Genomic DNA, 14968 nt, shown 5'->3' on the forward strand with positions numbered 1-14968 from the left:
TTGTTCAAGACCAGCTCAGACACCATCTCCAGGAAGTCTTCCCTGATTGTTCCACACCCCACTCCAGTATTAGTTGCTGCCTTTGTGTTCCCATCATTTCCTCAAACAAGTACATTTTATTATAATTTTCTTCCTCAGGTTTGTCTTTAGACTAGACTTGGAGAAATGTCAGAAAACAGATATTCACATTAGGGTCTCTGGAAGCCAGCACAGGGCGCTAACAGCCACGGTTAGCTCCTGGGCATCTTGGAGGCGGGCTCCCAGGATGGCTGTTCTTCCAGCAGCTCTCTGCCCCACTGTACTGTGTCCCGTGGACAGTTTCTTACTCGGGTTGAGACCTGTTTCTTGTTCTCTGCAACTAAGCAAAACAGACAGTTGGGCCATTATCGGGTAATTCAGGCTAGAGACACAGCCAAAGCACATGTTTTTATCTGAGTTACCCAAATTGGCTGACTCCCCAGCCTACAGTTACTGGGTAATTGCTCAATCTTGCACTTGGCTTTTGCTGTGTCAATGTGGCCACATAGTCTCTCTACTGCCGAGCGGCTCCTCCTCGTCTCTAATGCAGCTTACGACAGAAGATTCACCTCTCACCACGCCCATCGTGGTTGTCCTGGGCCACCCGCTCACTGTGCTACATTCATCTTCAGAGTGCACAGAAATGTTTGCCTGGGGGTTGGTCATTTTTTCCCCCTGTGTTCTGGATAAACTCTGTCAACCCCTTTTGGAAAGAAGAAGCCATGGTCTATGGACAGGTACACAAAGCTCCATCATAAGTTTAACACAATGGGAAACTTTTATATCTTTGCTTCAGGCAGAGGAAATCACAAACCCCTTTCCCAGTGACCCATGATCGGGGATTGCTAGTTAGTGGGAAGATCACAAGTTGGGTTTTCAGGTAGTTAAGAGCCTTACCCCAGATGTGTTCTGCCTCCTGCTACCTGTGTGACCTTGGGCGTATCATTTACCTATTTACCACATGCTTTTTTTTTTTTACCCTGAAATAGCTACAATGCACCCACTTCCCCACATCTGACCACTAATACCTAATGCAAGCCACTGTCTCATCTGGACTACAAAAATCTTCACGCAAGCTTAGTGCTGTGGCACTTGCCTATCATCTCAGCTGTTTGGGAGGCTGAGGCAGGAAGATCACCACTTGAATCCAAGAGTTCAAAGCCAGACTGGGCAACATACCGAGACTCCCAACAACAACAAAAAGTCTAAAATAGTTGTACAGTTCTTTTTCTGCACTCCCATCTCTCCTTCACATTGATCTGTTTAAAAACTTGTGTTAGAGCCGCACTGCTTAAAAGCCTGGCGACTTCCCTCTGTATTCAGAAGAAAATACATCCTTCGTGTTCTTGAAGGGCATTTGGTTTTGGGGGCCCCACCTCATTAGTCTCATCCCTTCCCCTCTCCCTTGGTCACTTGCTTCCAGCCACAGTGATCTCCCATGCTACAGCCAGTGATCAAGGTACATTAGTGTTTACCAGACTGGGTCTGCTACTCTTTGGTGGTGTGACTTCCTTGCTTAATCCCACTGAGTCTGTTTTCTGTAAATCAGGCCTTACCTGTAACCCTCCTTGGTTACCCTAAAAATTAAATGAGATATTAACTATAAAGCAGTTAGCACAGTTATCAGGCATATTGTCAACTCTGCACCAAAAACCGAGGCTACTAACTAAGGTGAGGGGTGAGCAAAGGAGGTGGCAGGAGGGGTATCTGAAGTTGGAAGGCAGTGTTAGAGTTTTCCCTGGAAGAGAAGATCTCACTTTTCACAACCAGAGCTTCACTCTCCAGCCCAATTTCTGCTGAAGTTCAGCCTCAGCCTTTTCTTTTGATGCTCCTCGTAGGAGGATTTCAGTGTCTTGCTATCACTCAGCTGTCAACATGTCCTGTTTATCTTCCCCACACACCCACCCTTGCAGCCCACAACACTCTCACACTGTGGTCTGAGGAAGCCAATCCCTAAAAGAGTTTATTCATCAGAGGCCGGTTGGATCCTGATTGCTTTTTGTGGCCCCTCTCCAAGTTCCCCGTATCACTGCTCAGCTGTGGGTACCACATAAGGACCCCACAAAGCTGAAGGTGGTACCCGGTCTTTGCTAGTGAAATTGGTTCACTTATTTTTCAAGCTTCATGGTGCTTCCCTTATTTCACTGCTAGATGAGCACGCTGATGGCCTGCCAGCCCTGCCAGCTCCGTCTCTGCCTTTTCAGTAGATATCCCAGGGGTTGCCTGCCAAAGAAACAGCCAGTGATTGCTGCCTGGAGTCTCACCTTTGTGCCAACCCGTGACCACCCTGCCCTGTGTATCATACCTGCTGGGGAACTCTTCTTTCCTCAACTGGAAGTTCAAGTCTTCAGTGAAGGGTTAAGAATTTCTTTTGAAATATCAATTTTGAGAATAAGCAAATTTTAGACCACACACCTTCTGTAGTGATTGGGATTTTATTAGAGCAAAATGAATAAATGAGTAAATAATATCAAATTCTGATTAATATTGTTCAGGGAATTGGGTAAGTGCTACATATTGGGCCTGGATAATAAAACAAAATGACTCAGTCAAGCAAAAAACAAAACAAGGCAAAAAAAAAAAAAAGACCAAACACAAACAGAAAACAACACGACTTTCTTGATTGACTTGGTTTTTTAATTTTTTCAAACATTCCACACTATCTAGGCCCCAGGACTCAGGACCTTCAGAGTGCTTAAAAATCCCTGATACCCTCATGGAACCATATATTCCTTTACAAATCAAGGGTCACATGGTTTAAACAGTGCTCTAATTCAGTGGTTCTCAAATTTTAAGATACTCAAGAGTTGTCTGGAGACAGGGGATGTTAGGAATGGTGTTTCTCAAGAGGGGCATGGTAGTGTATGCCTGTAATCCTAGTACTTGAGAGGCTGAGACAGAAGGATTGCAGGTTCAAGGCCACCCTCAGCAACTTAGCAAGACCCTGTTTCAAAATAAAAAAGTGATATAGGGCTGGAGGTGTATCTCAGAGGTAGAATGCCTACTGGTTCAATCCTCGGTATCTCACACACACACACACACACACACACACACACACACACACACACACGGAGGGGGGGGAGAGAAAGAGAAAGAAAGAGAGATGTTTCCCACAGATTCTGATTTTCTGTAACTGAGTTAGGCAGGGACCAGAACTCTCCATTTCTTTTAAGTCCCTAGAGGGATTCCGCAGCAGATGGTCAGAGATAACACTTTGAGAACTCTGAGACAGAAGAACGGAGTTTAAACTGCAGCTTTGTGCTGAATAATTTTGCCTCATCACATGCTAATTCATACTGTGTCTGCCCCCTTAATCTACAGTTTACTTATTAAGGGACTGTGATGAGCCGGGGGTTTACAATATACATCTGCTATTCAAGACAACGCCACAGGCACATTACTCTCATTTCCACCTAATGGATGATACAGTGAAGCTGAGGATGGCCAAACACCTTTCCTAGTGGGCAGGATTTGAATCTAGCGAGGATTTTTTTTTCTTTGTTGCATACGCTTCAGTAAAGGTTGAAAAAGAGAGAGAGGCAGGTAATAAGGGAGCAATCCAACTCAAGAACAGACTAACACAAACTTAACCAGTCCTGGATTTCAAAGCAGTATAAGAAATAATTGGATCTATTTTGTTTAGACCAAAATTCCTTTTTCTGACTTTAAAAAACAAATCCCATAAAATCTTTGACTGAAATGCTATCTGGCATTGCCTGTTGCCAGCATGTGAGTCAGTTAATTGGATGAATGTACTTGGTACCCAACATCCACATATTTTCAAATATTCAGACATTTTGGCGAGTCACAGAGACACTGGATTGAGCCTAGTTTTCTAGTTTTCAGGTTGGAAATCGGAGTCACTGAGTGACCAAGAGATGGAGCCAACTTTTTTTTTTTTTGTGTGTGTGTGTGTGTGTGTTTTCTGTATCTGGTGTGCTAACCTGTGAAGAAGTAACCACTTCTTCCAAAATGAGAAGGATCCAATATACTTGGTGTCAACAAAGGTCACCCTCATGGGAATCCCTTTCCTGTAGATGCTGACAGTTGAGGATGAAGGGAATCATTGCTAGCAGGTGTGTCCTTGCGCTTCCAGAGAAGATAGCCCAAGCTGGAGTCATAAGAGGGATGCCACTGAACCGTGATGTGCTGTAACCATGGTGAAGGATGGGGAGGGCTGCTGGCTCAGATTTCATGTGATGCTCCCTAAGATTTCCCTTACCCTCTCTTCTTCTTCCCACCAATAAAGGAATGTTAAGCAGGGTGACACAGTGCATCTGAGAGACTAAGTGGCAGAGAGAGGAGAAGTATGGAGGCTTTGTTAGTGGTCACAACAGGGAAACTTCATCACTTACATTGAATGCTGAGCCATTAACTTAGCAGAATGGTTGGTGTTTTTTCAGAGTAAGAGATCCTAGACTGGAAAGTTGGGGGATGCTCTGGAAGAATGAGAGCCAAGAGATCTGGACGAGCCTGGTGCGGTGGTGTACCCCTGTAATCCTAATAACTCGAGAGGATGAGACAGAATGATCACAGGTTTGAGAGTAGTATCAGCAACTTAGTGAGACCCTGTTTCAAAATTTAAAAAAACATACAATAGGATTGGGGCATGTTTGAGAGGTAGACTGTCCCTGGGTTCAATCCTCAGTACAAAAAAAAAAATAAAGAGTACAGCAGCTGCTTGTTTCTTCTGTAGCTCTTGCCAAAGCTCCCCCCATCTTTCATCTCCTAAAGCATATGCATTCCTCTCTTGCAACTACATTTAATCTCATTTTAATGTCCTTATTCACTAAAGAGAGCTTTGCATCCCAATTTCACGGGCTTAAACCAAACTCCAAAGCATATCACAACTATGTGCACTGCTTTGTAGAGACATGAGGGGCTCTTATACTATTTCTGAGATATTCGGACAGTCGCACTTAAAAATCATTCATGAATGATTATACCCTTGTGAATCTGGGCCCAATAACCATTCCTAAGTAGGATATTTCAAAAAAGAGTAAGTATAATTTGATTGTAGCTACCGTTGAGCTTGTCCATTTAAAATCCCTTTGAAGCAACTTTCAGTCCATGGCAAACTTTCAGTCATGGCAAAATGAGGAGAGACTGGCTGGATAAGGGAGCTTTGACCTCCACAGGATAAGATTTCCCCCAACCTTGCGGGCTTCATTTTACTTTCTATAACTTTGGGTATGAAGTTTACATCTTTTCCTTTAAAAAAAAAAAAAAGAACAGGATATTCTGAGGCTCAACAGAAATCTCATCAGGGCATATTTTCCTGAGCATCGGCCTGAATTCTCCTGCCTTGAATATTTTTAAATCTTACTTATTTTAGTCACTCTCACAGACTCAGCGCTTTGTGGAATGCTGGAACTGTGTTTGGAGATCATCTCATCCAGTCTCCTCATTTTATTCTCTGAATCCAAATTCCTCTCCCTTCTAGCTTCTCCCTAGAAATGGAAACAAAAATAAGTGAGTGTGGGCCCCCTGCCTGCATCTCCGAGGAACATGCTGGACTCTGCTAAATGAGTTGCTTGCCAGTAGAATCTCTCTGTGGGATTACTGAGTGACTCCCAAGACTTGGAGACACTACCTGCTTATACCTTAAAATAGTTCTCAGCTGGAAACCCCAACGGCAAACTCTGAATTCTGGCATTGGTTTTCTTTTCAGCTTAGTCTCTTTTAAAGAAAGGGCTGTCATTAAATTGCTGACTCTAAGCATGCTCAGCCTGTTTGGGGGAGGCCTTTAGAAGAAGGCCCCACTTCCAATGGAGAAGGAAAGATCTCTAGGAAAAATACACCCCAGGCAATATTCAAACAAATCCCCCATATTTGGCGAACACACGCAGACGTGGCAGGCATTGTGCCAACTGCTCACATGTGTTAGTTTTCCCTTGTCCTCCTGCTCCCCCTGAGCTGCTATTGCCATTCCTGTTTCACACTCCAGCAGACTGGAGCATAGGTCAAAGCATTTAAGGGGCTGAGCCAGGATTTAAATTTAGGCAGTTTAGCTCCAGGATACATACTCTTATTCATTATGCTATCTTATCTACAGAAATATATGGTATAGAAGGCTCTGGGCCCCGGGCGGGGGTCAGGCGGGGCACACCAGACCCCAGAAGAGCTGGGGCCCAGGTCATAGGACTCTGGGCCCTGGGCAGGATCGCACAGAGCACGCCAGACCACTGGAGAAACTGGGGCCTGGTCGCAAGTCCCTGGGCCCCAGGCGGGGGTCAGGTAGGGCTCGCCGGACCCCCGGAAGAGCCGGGGCCCGGGTCGCAGGACTCTGGGCCCCGGGCGGAGTCGTGCAGAGCATGCTGGACCCCCGGGGAAACCGGGCCCGGGTCACAGTGCTACTGAGTGCCTGATCCCACAACCTCCTCAAACCACACATACTATCTTCTCTTATTAAAAAACAAACAAACAAAAAAAAGAAAGAAAGAAATAGAAAAAGAAAAACAGAAAAATATCGGAGAGGTGTCAAGAAGGCCGTGGAGGATGCCAGGATACTGGAGATGCAGACAAAACTTATCCAAATGAACTGGAACTTTTGGAAAACTTCCCCGCGAAGGAGGACTGCTTCTTCTCTACATTCTTAAGGATCTTGGACATCACCTGTAAGGAGAGAGTTTAGTTCAGACCTAGGAGGAAGGCAGTGTTGGAAGCAGTCTCCGTGATGGCAGTGGAGACTTGTATTCAGGAGAAGCAGAAATCGGATCCTACCAACCTTATATTTTGGAGAAATTATACCAAACGTCGAATGCTACTGTCACGCATGCTTAGGAACACTGGAAAACATTCAGAGTGGAAAAAAAGCTTGGGAAAGATTTGAAATTGTGGAGGCAGTGGCAATGGCAGTGGCCAGTACTCAGGGGAGGCAGAGATCTGATGCATTACACCTGGAACTTTTGAAGTAATAACCCCAGAGGCAGAATGCTACTACCACGCACCCTCGAGAATGTGGGACAAATGGCTGGGTGAAGAGGGTGCTCGGATTGGAGCCTACCGAGGGGTGAGGCCGGTGACAGAGACAGCAAAGCTGGGATTTGAGCCTGCCATGAGGCAAGGCTGGTGCTGGAGCCTCTGAGGCCGGGATTGGAGCCTGTCGAGGGGTTAGGCTGGTGCTGGGGCCTCCGAGGCCGGGATCGGAGCCTGCTGTGAGGCAAGGCCGGTGCTGGGGCCTCCGAGGCCGGGATCAGAGCCTGCCGAGGGGTTAGGCCAGTGCCCAGGCCAGCAAGGCCGAGATCGGAGCCTGCTGTGAGGCACGGCCAGTGCTGGGGCCTCCAAGGCTGGGATCGGAGCCTGCCCAGGGGTTAGGCCAGTGCCGGGGCCAGCGAGGCCGGGATCAGAGCCTGCCATAAGGCAAGGCCAGTGTGGGGGCCTCTAAGAACGTGATTGGACCCTGCTGAGGGGTTAGGCTGGTGCCAGGGCCAGCGGCTGGCATTGGAGCCTTCCATGAGGCAAGGCCGCCACTGAGGCCTCCAAGGCCGGGATCAGAGCCTGCCAAGGGGTTAGGCCAGTGCTAGGGCCAGCGAGGCCGAGATTGGAGCCTGCCATGAGGCAAGGACAGTGCTGGAGCCTCCGAGACCGTGATCAGAGCCTGCCGAGGGGTTAGGCCGGTGCCGGGGCCAGTGAGGCCGGGATCAGAGCCTGCCATGAGGCAAGGCTGCCACTGAGGCCTCTGAGGCCAGGATCGAAGCCTGCCGAGGGGTTAGGCCGGTGCTGGGGCCTCCGAGGGCAGATCGGAGCCTGCCGAGGGGTTAGGGTGGTGCGGGGGCCAGCGAGGCCGGGATTGGAGCCTGCCAAGGGTTTAGGCCAGTGCTGGGGCCAGCGAGGCCAAGATCGGAGCCTGTCATGAGGCAAGGCCAGTGCTGGGGCCTCCGAGGCCGGGATTAGAGCCTGCCAAGGGATTAGGCCAGTGCTGGGGCCAGCGAGGCTGGGATCAGAGCCTGCTGTGAGGCAAGGCCGGTGCTGGGGCCTTCGAGGCTGGGATCGAAGCCTGCTGAGAGGGTAGGCTGGTGCTGGGTCCAGTGGCCGGCACCGGAGCCTGTCTAGAGGCAAGGCCGCTGCTGGCGCCTCTGAGGCTGGGATTGGAGCCTGCCGAGGGGTAGGCCGGTGATGGGGCCAGCGGCTGGCATCAGAGCCTGCCTTGAAACAATGCACTGGGGCCTCCGAGGCCTGGATTGGAGCCTGCTGAGGGGTTAGGCTGGTACCGGGTCCATCGACCTGGGATCGGAACCTGCCGTGAGGCAAGGCCAGTGTTGGGGCCTCCGAGGATAGGATAGGAGTCTGTTGAGGGGTTAGGCCAGTGCCAGGGTCAGCGAGGCTGGGACGGAGCCTGCCTTGAGGCTAGGCCAGTGCTGGGGCCACTGAGGCTGGGATCAGAGCCAGCCATGGGGTTAGGCTGGTGTGGGAGCCAGTGAGGCCAGAATCGGGGCCTCCCATGAGGAAAGGCCGCTGCTTGAGCCAGCGAGGTCTGGATCAGTCCACCGGGTAGACAGGCCACTACTGGGGCCATCAAGAATGGGATCGGTACTTGCAACGTGGCATGCACAGAGAAATTTCACAGAAAATAAAAACCAGATGCTTCCCCTAATCAGCACTAACTAGGAGGAAAGGGGCAACAGGCAGAGGTTGAGTTATAGAAAGGGTCCTATAGCAAAGCAATTAAGGTGACCAATCAGAGGGTATGGAATGGGGAGGATGGAGCCTCTAAAATGCAGGAGGTACATAAACAAATGTATCAAAGTTAATCACCAAACAAGCATGGAATGGAGGGAGGGGGAGGGAATGAGATGGGGAGTGGATGAGGGCTAATTGGATGATGTGTGCTTGTACATCATCTCAAGTCTTGTATTCCAATGTAATATATGATTACAATGCACCAATAAAATAAATTTAAAAAAGAAATATATGGTATAAGCAGAAACCATGCTCTTTTTTTTTTATGCAGAGCTGGAGATTGAACCCAGGGTCTCATGCTAGGCAAGCACTTTACCACTGAGCTACCCCATTCAGCCCCCAGACCATCTTAATTTATTAACTATAAAAAAAAGAAACATGATCTCTAATAATCAAAAGAGGTAATTCTGAGCCCTCATTCTAATACAGGAATGTCCTCCTACCATAGTAGCTTCCAGGATTCTAGTTGTCTTTCCTCATCTAAGGAGTCTTTACTGCCATGGTCCTATAGAATGAACACTTTTTGTTCTGCTAAAGACTCTTGTCCTTCTTTTGGCTCCTGAGCCACATGGCGTGACTGAAACATTGGTAGCCTAATGAAATTGTCATGTGCCCCACCTCCCAGCCTGGTGATCTTGGACCCTGGGACAAACCCTGTCCACTGAAGAAGGTGTGTTGTTTGAGTCCCTGTTCTTGCTCCTGGTCCACTTAGAGGCTTTTCAGGTGTGAAGTTTGGAAGAGAAGAACATATTTTTCTTTGGATCTCCCCCTCCCCCCAAAAAAATACCCTGATAAAGTTAGGTTCTCAGTAATTTTATACATGTGGTTCTATATCCCCCAGCCATTTTCCCTAGAACATGTCCACAAAGGCCTGGAGTCTAGAACCAGCTTCTCTTCATTGTTTTGCCTTAAACTCTTAAGCCCCAAAGCCATCCTATGTCCTGTTTCAAGATAAATGACTTTTTTTTTTTTGCCTAAGGAATTCTCCCCCCCCACACACACACCAACTCCAGCTATTCATTATTTAAGGTAGGACTTTATAAAAGTACTATAGCGCATGGTAACAGAATTTGTCTCTATTGCTCCTTGTTTTTATGAAAAGGAACGTTCTCTAAACGCTTCTAGCTAGTGCCCCAACCTTCATTTTTCCCAACAGACATAGAGATACTGAGTGAGCAAGGTTAGGAGGGGGTGGGCAATGAGCTCCTCACTCCTTTCCTTAGGGAACCAGCAGCCTTTGGAAGCAGGCATTCTGCCTTGCTGCTCTTAGCAGCTCAGCATAGGCCCCGGCTGGAAAGCCGTGGGGGCTTTCATTCCAAAATGAAAGAAAAAGAATGAAAGCAAAAATGAAAGAAAAGAAGCGAGGCAAGGGAGACAAGAGTGGTGCTTTAGTGAGCTGGTCATAGTGTCTCCAGACACAGCTATCTCCTTGGTCACCTGGGATGCCCCTGGGGAGTCTGGACCTCCACCTGCAATCAATCATTGCACCAGAATAGCCCGTGGATTGGGGACAACAGCAAGCAGTTATCTTCTGACTCCTTTCTATCTTCTTTTTTTCTTTTATTATTATTATTATTATTATTATTATTATTATTATTACTATTACTATTATTATCATTATTATTACAGGTCTAGGGATGGAACCCAGGGGCATTTGACCTCCGAGCTACACCCCCTGCCCTATTTTTTATTCTTTATTTTGAAACCATGTCTCACTGAGTTGCAAAGGGCCTAAGTAGCTAAGGCTGTCCACAAACCGCGATCCTCCAGTCTCATTCCCCGAATGCTGGGATTACAAGCATGTGCCACCACACCTGGCTTCTTTTTTTCTTTTAAATGCAATATGGAAGACTGAACCTGTAGGTGCTCTAGCACTAAGCTACATCCCCAGCCTTGTTTTTTTTTTTTTTTTTTTATACTTTCAAGGTCTTGGTAAATTGCCCAGCTGGCCTTGAACTTGTGATCCTTCTGCCTCAGCCTACCAAGTCTCTGGGTTTAGATGTTGAGTTACTGTGTCCAATCTATCTTCTATCTTTTTACAACATTTGTGTCAAGCAGCATTAATTTTCCTGCCATACCAGTTTGTGTCATCCATTTCCTCTTGGCAGTAGAGACTCCATCTTAGAGAAGGGTCCTCCAGGTGGACCTACGTGCTGGAGCCATTGTGACTTCTTTTACAGAGAACTTGGTGGAGGAAGAGACCACAGGTGGCAGAAAGTGGAGCAAGTGGCAGAGAAGACAGGTGTAACATTGAAATTGAGTCAGGGGTTGCAAAGGAGGCCAAAACTAGCCAAGTTATTGTGTAAGACCAGGCCTCTTTAGTCAAGTGGCACCTTTGGGTGAGGTCTGCCAATCTTGGGGAAAGGGGCCAATGACTGGTCAGCAGTCATGGTCAGCAGAGTCACACCGGAGAGAGGAAGTGAGGGTATTTATGTAGCCGGGGTCTTAGGGTAGGGCTAGCAGCATGGGAATACCGGTCCTCTTGTGACATCTGGAGTCAGCCCCACAGCATCTGGAGTCTGCCCTGCGATGTCTGGAGTCTTGCTACATCTCCACTTCTGGCTTCCAGGTTCTGCCTCCTATCCCTGCTGCAGAGTCCTGTGGGGGAAAGGGAAGGAACCTGACTTATCAATAAGCGTGTCAGAGAAAATCTGGGGCAGCCAAGAGGAGCCTGGCACAAGTTTTCTTCCAATTTTTTGGTCATATATAGCCTTCTATGCTGTATATCCAATGACCAACTGTATCTAGGAAAAGACTATTCAGCGGGGTACAATGAGGAATATCAAGATTGGATTTATATCAAAGTTCAACAAATAAATATAATTTATTTGATAGGACATCTAAATAGAGTATCTATATAGAGAGATACAAAGATTTATTTTAAGGAATTAGCTGATACATTATAGGGGCTGGCAAGTTTGGAATTTGCAGGGCAGGCTGGTAGGCTGGAAATAAGTCTAGGAGTTGTTATTATAGTCTCAAGTCCCATGTCTGCAGGGCAGGCTGGAAAGCTAGATAGGGTTTATATCTTGAAGTCTTGGTAATAAAATTCTTCACTGAGAAGGCTCAAGTTTTGTGTTAAGACCTTTATATTTATTGGATAATGCCACTTGTGTTATGGAGGATGATTTGCTTTACTCAATGTTTACTATTTATGCTAAGCACCATAGCCAGGTTGGTGGCGCATGTTTGTAATCCCAGTACTTGGGAGGCTGAGACAAGAGGATCTCAGGTTCACAGCCAGCTCAGCTACTTAGTGAGGTTCTCTGCAACTTAATGAGACCATGTTTTAAAAATAAAGAATAAGAGCCATGCGTAGTGGTGCACACTTGTAATTGCTGCACGTGGGAGTCAGAGTCAGAGACAGGAGGATCACACAGGTTCGAAGCCAGCTGCACTGGCTTAAGAGATCCTGTTTCCAAATAAAAAAAGTATAAAAATAGGTCTGAGAGTGTATCCTGGAGGTAGAAGGGTTTCCAGGAACCCCAGTAACACCAAAAATAAATAAATAAATAAATAAATAAATAAATAAATAAATAATAGGGCTGGGGGTGTAGCTCAGAGGAAGAATGCCCCTGGGTTCCATTCCCATTACCACTAAATAAATAAATAAATAAATAAATATTAAGCACCACAGCTTAGCGAGGCCCTCAGCAACTTAGTGAGACCCTGTTTCAAAATAAAAAAATAAAACAGAGCTGGGCGGTTGTAGCTCAGATATAGGATGCTCCTGAGTTAAGTCCCCAGAATCATCATCATCATCATCATCATCATCATCATCATCATCATTATCATCATCACCTGTAAAAATTCTTTTATGCAACATCTAAACTGGAGTTTGGCCAAACAACTGGGCACCAGAGCCTAGCCAAGTCAACACATAAAATTAGCTATCACAGAGTCTATCTTTCTGGTAATTATGTTCCTGGACATTGGGAATTACGCTCTGGGGGCACTCAGAGAAATGTTGGAAGTTGGTGGACTTGGAGTGACTTCAACTTCCAAGCAGATACCATAAAAGTTAATTACTTTTATCTTCCTAAAGCTTTCTTCTGATTCTTTGTGGCTGATGTGCATTTGAGTTGGTGAAGAAATTTTAGGTTATCCAGTTGTGAGAATTGCCCAGGTTTCTGGTTTAGAAACAGCTACCCAGCTGGACCCTTCGTACCTACTGGCCCTACAATTAAAGGGCTTCAAAGGAGCCATATGTTTGCTCTTACTTAGGGAGCAGAAGAAGAAAGGGGTTGAGAGGACATAGTATCCCTCGAGACACATGTCACTACAGCAGGGTCCTTCAAAGTAATGGCACAGGAGAGGATGCTTTCTGGGAACTTTGCACATTAATGTCTTAGGCAGCTCTTGAAGGGCAGAAAGCTGTGGTATCCTGCGTGCCAACAATGATTATAACACCCTGTTAGGCACTTGATGTACAAAATCCAAACAGTACCACCAGATAGGTCCTTCACAGATAAGAAACTGAGATATGAAGAATTTCAGTAACTCCCTAATTTCCTCCAGTGAAGAAGTGACAGACACAAACAGAGATAGTTTAAACTGTAATTGGAAACTCGGCTAATTAACTGTAAGAGCAGTTCTAAACTCCCAGGATCAGAGAGAAACTGTGCCCAGACTGATGTCTCTTGCTCAGAGTAGGAGAATAAATGAGCAGATCTTTAGTCAAGATGATACTGTCTGGTAAGCAGCCTTTTGGGGGGGGCAGCATAACACTTTCCCAATAATATCATACTTAAAAAAACAGCATATAAGAAGTAAAAGCAGAGCCCCTACAGTTGACACCAGCTAAAGCTTCCCTCTGCCCCCTTCCAGCCCCCAAGGCATACAGTTGCAAAACTTGGCCACAGTGAAGTTTGAAAACTACCAAATGAATCCAGCCCACCACCTGGCATGACAAATAGTATATTATTTATCTGAAAAAGGCTTCCCTTGGGTAATAGGGTGTTAACACAGAGTACTTCTTATTCTAGTTTCTGTTGACAATATTTGTTATGTTCCAAAATGAATTGTGGCTGAGAGATTGTCATAAGACTTGTCTACAAAACAGGGGGTATGAGGCTCAAGTTGCTGGAGATTAGAAAGGAACTTATGGGGGAAATGTTGGAAGGTGCCCTCCCACAACTCAATTCAGGAAAAGGGGTTCCAAAGAGTCTACTTGGAGAGTTGGATGCTTCCTTCCTCTAGTTGGCAGGCACAGTAGACCCAGGGAGGGAAAGGAGAGAAAGACTTGGCCTGTTACTCTGCCAGGGGAGTGGAGACAGATGCTGATGTACTGAGAAGAGCTGGCCTTCCAGATCTCATGTGTATGCAAGCAAGCCAGCATGGAGGTTTTTCTTAGCTCTTGTTCAATAGGGACACCCAAAAGCCACTCCCACCAGAACAAAGAGAAGCTGGAGGAAGATTCTCAGGGACAGAAGGGAAAGAAGCAACTGTCAGACTAGCCCCATTTACCCTTGTCAACAAAATGGCAAACATAAGACTATCAGGAACAGGGAAGGAACCCTGAAGAATGCACAAGAGAATCAGCTTCAACACCTGCCAGACCCAAGATGCGGAAGCCATTGTAACAGAGCAGAGTCAGAAATTCCAGTGAGAAAACCATGGGAGGAGATAAAGAAGGAAGCAGAAAAATAGAAGTGTCATGCCCCTTGGACATCATTTCCATTTTTAATTACTGATTTGAGGCTTTTCTTTTACTTTATAATGCTTTATTTTACCTAAAATGTGACAGAAAAGTCATTGACTTGCCCAAATTTTCATCCAGGGTAGAGAAAGATCATGCTCAATGAGCAGGTTTGAAGAGATAATATAGCCAGGCATGGTGGTGCTTGCCTGTGTTTCCAGTACTTGAGAAGCTGAGAGAGGAGGATGGCAGGTTTGAGAATAGCCTCAGCAATTCAGCAAGGCCCTATTTCAAATAAAAAATAAAAAGTGCTGGAGGTGTAGCTCAGAGATTGAATACCCCTAGGTTCGATCCTCCATACACACAAAAAAGAAGGAAAATAAGAATAGGAATGAGGAGGAGGAGGAGGAGGAGGAGGAGGAGGAGGGAGAAAATAGAAGTCGTTTATATTTATAACTACATATTTTGCTTTTACAACATACTGGCTTTATGTTTGGATGAAATATATAATTTGTGACTTCTTCCTATAGATTCCAGGCAAAGACTTTCTACATGACAGCTCTTGAAACATTTAAGGGAAGCTTATCACTTCTTCCCTGAACTCTTTTTCTCCCTGCCTTTACCCTGGGC

The 14968-nt window shown here is 46.2% G+C and overlaps 1 protein-coding gene across 1 annotated transcript in view; it reads right to left on the minus strand.

Annotated features, from left to right (window-relative positions):
* Positions 1 to 183: 183 nt before the first annotated feature.
* Positions 184 to 14968, minus strand: part of SLC44A5 (solute carrier family 44 member 5) — a gene marked incomplete at both ends in the record, with an annotated part of 384719 nt that continues 369934 nt past the window's right edge. Inside the window, 5 exons of the mRNA XM_080691446.1 lie at positions 184 to 358; positions 1575 to 1595; positions 5043 to 5229; positions 5345 to 5468; positions 5897 to 5969. Coding sequence (XP_080547572.1) covers positions 184 to 358; positions 1575 to 1595; positions 5043 to 5229; positions 5345 to 5468; positions 5897 to 5969 — 580 coding nt within the window. The remainder of the gene's footprint in view (positions 359 to 1574; positions 1596 to 5042; positions 5230 to 5344; positions 5469 to 5896; positions 5970 to 14968) is intronic.

The sequence above is a fragment of the Muscardinus avellanarius genome (genome assembly GCF_963383645.1).
Source record: "Muscardinus avellanarius genome assembly, chromosome: 3".
Taxonomy (NCBI): domain Eukaryota; kingdom Metazoa; phylum Chordata; class Mammalia; order Rodentia; family Gliridae; genus Muscardinus; species Muscardinus avellanarius.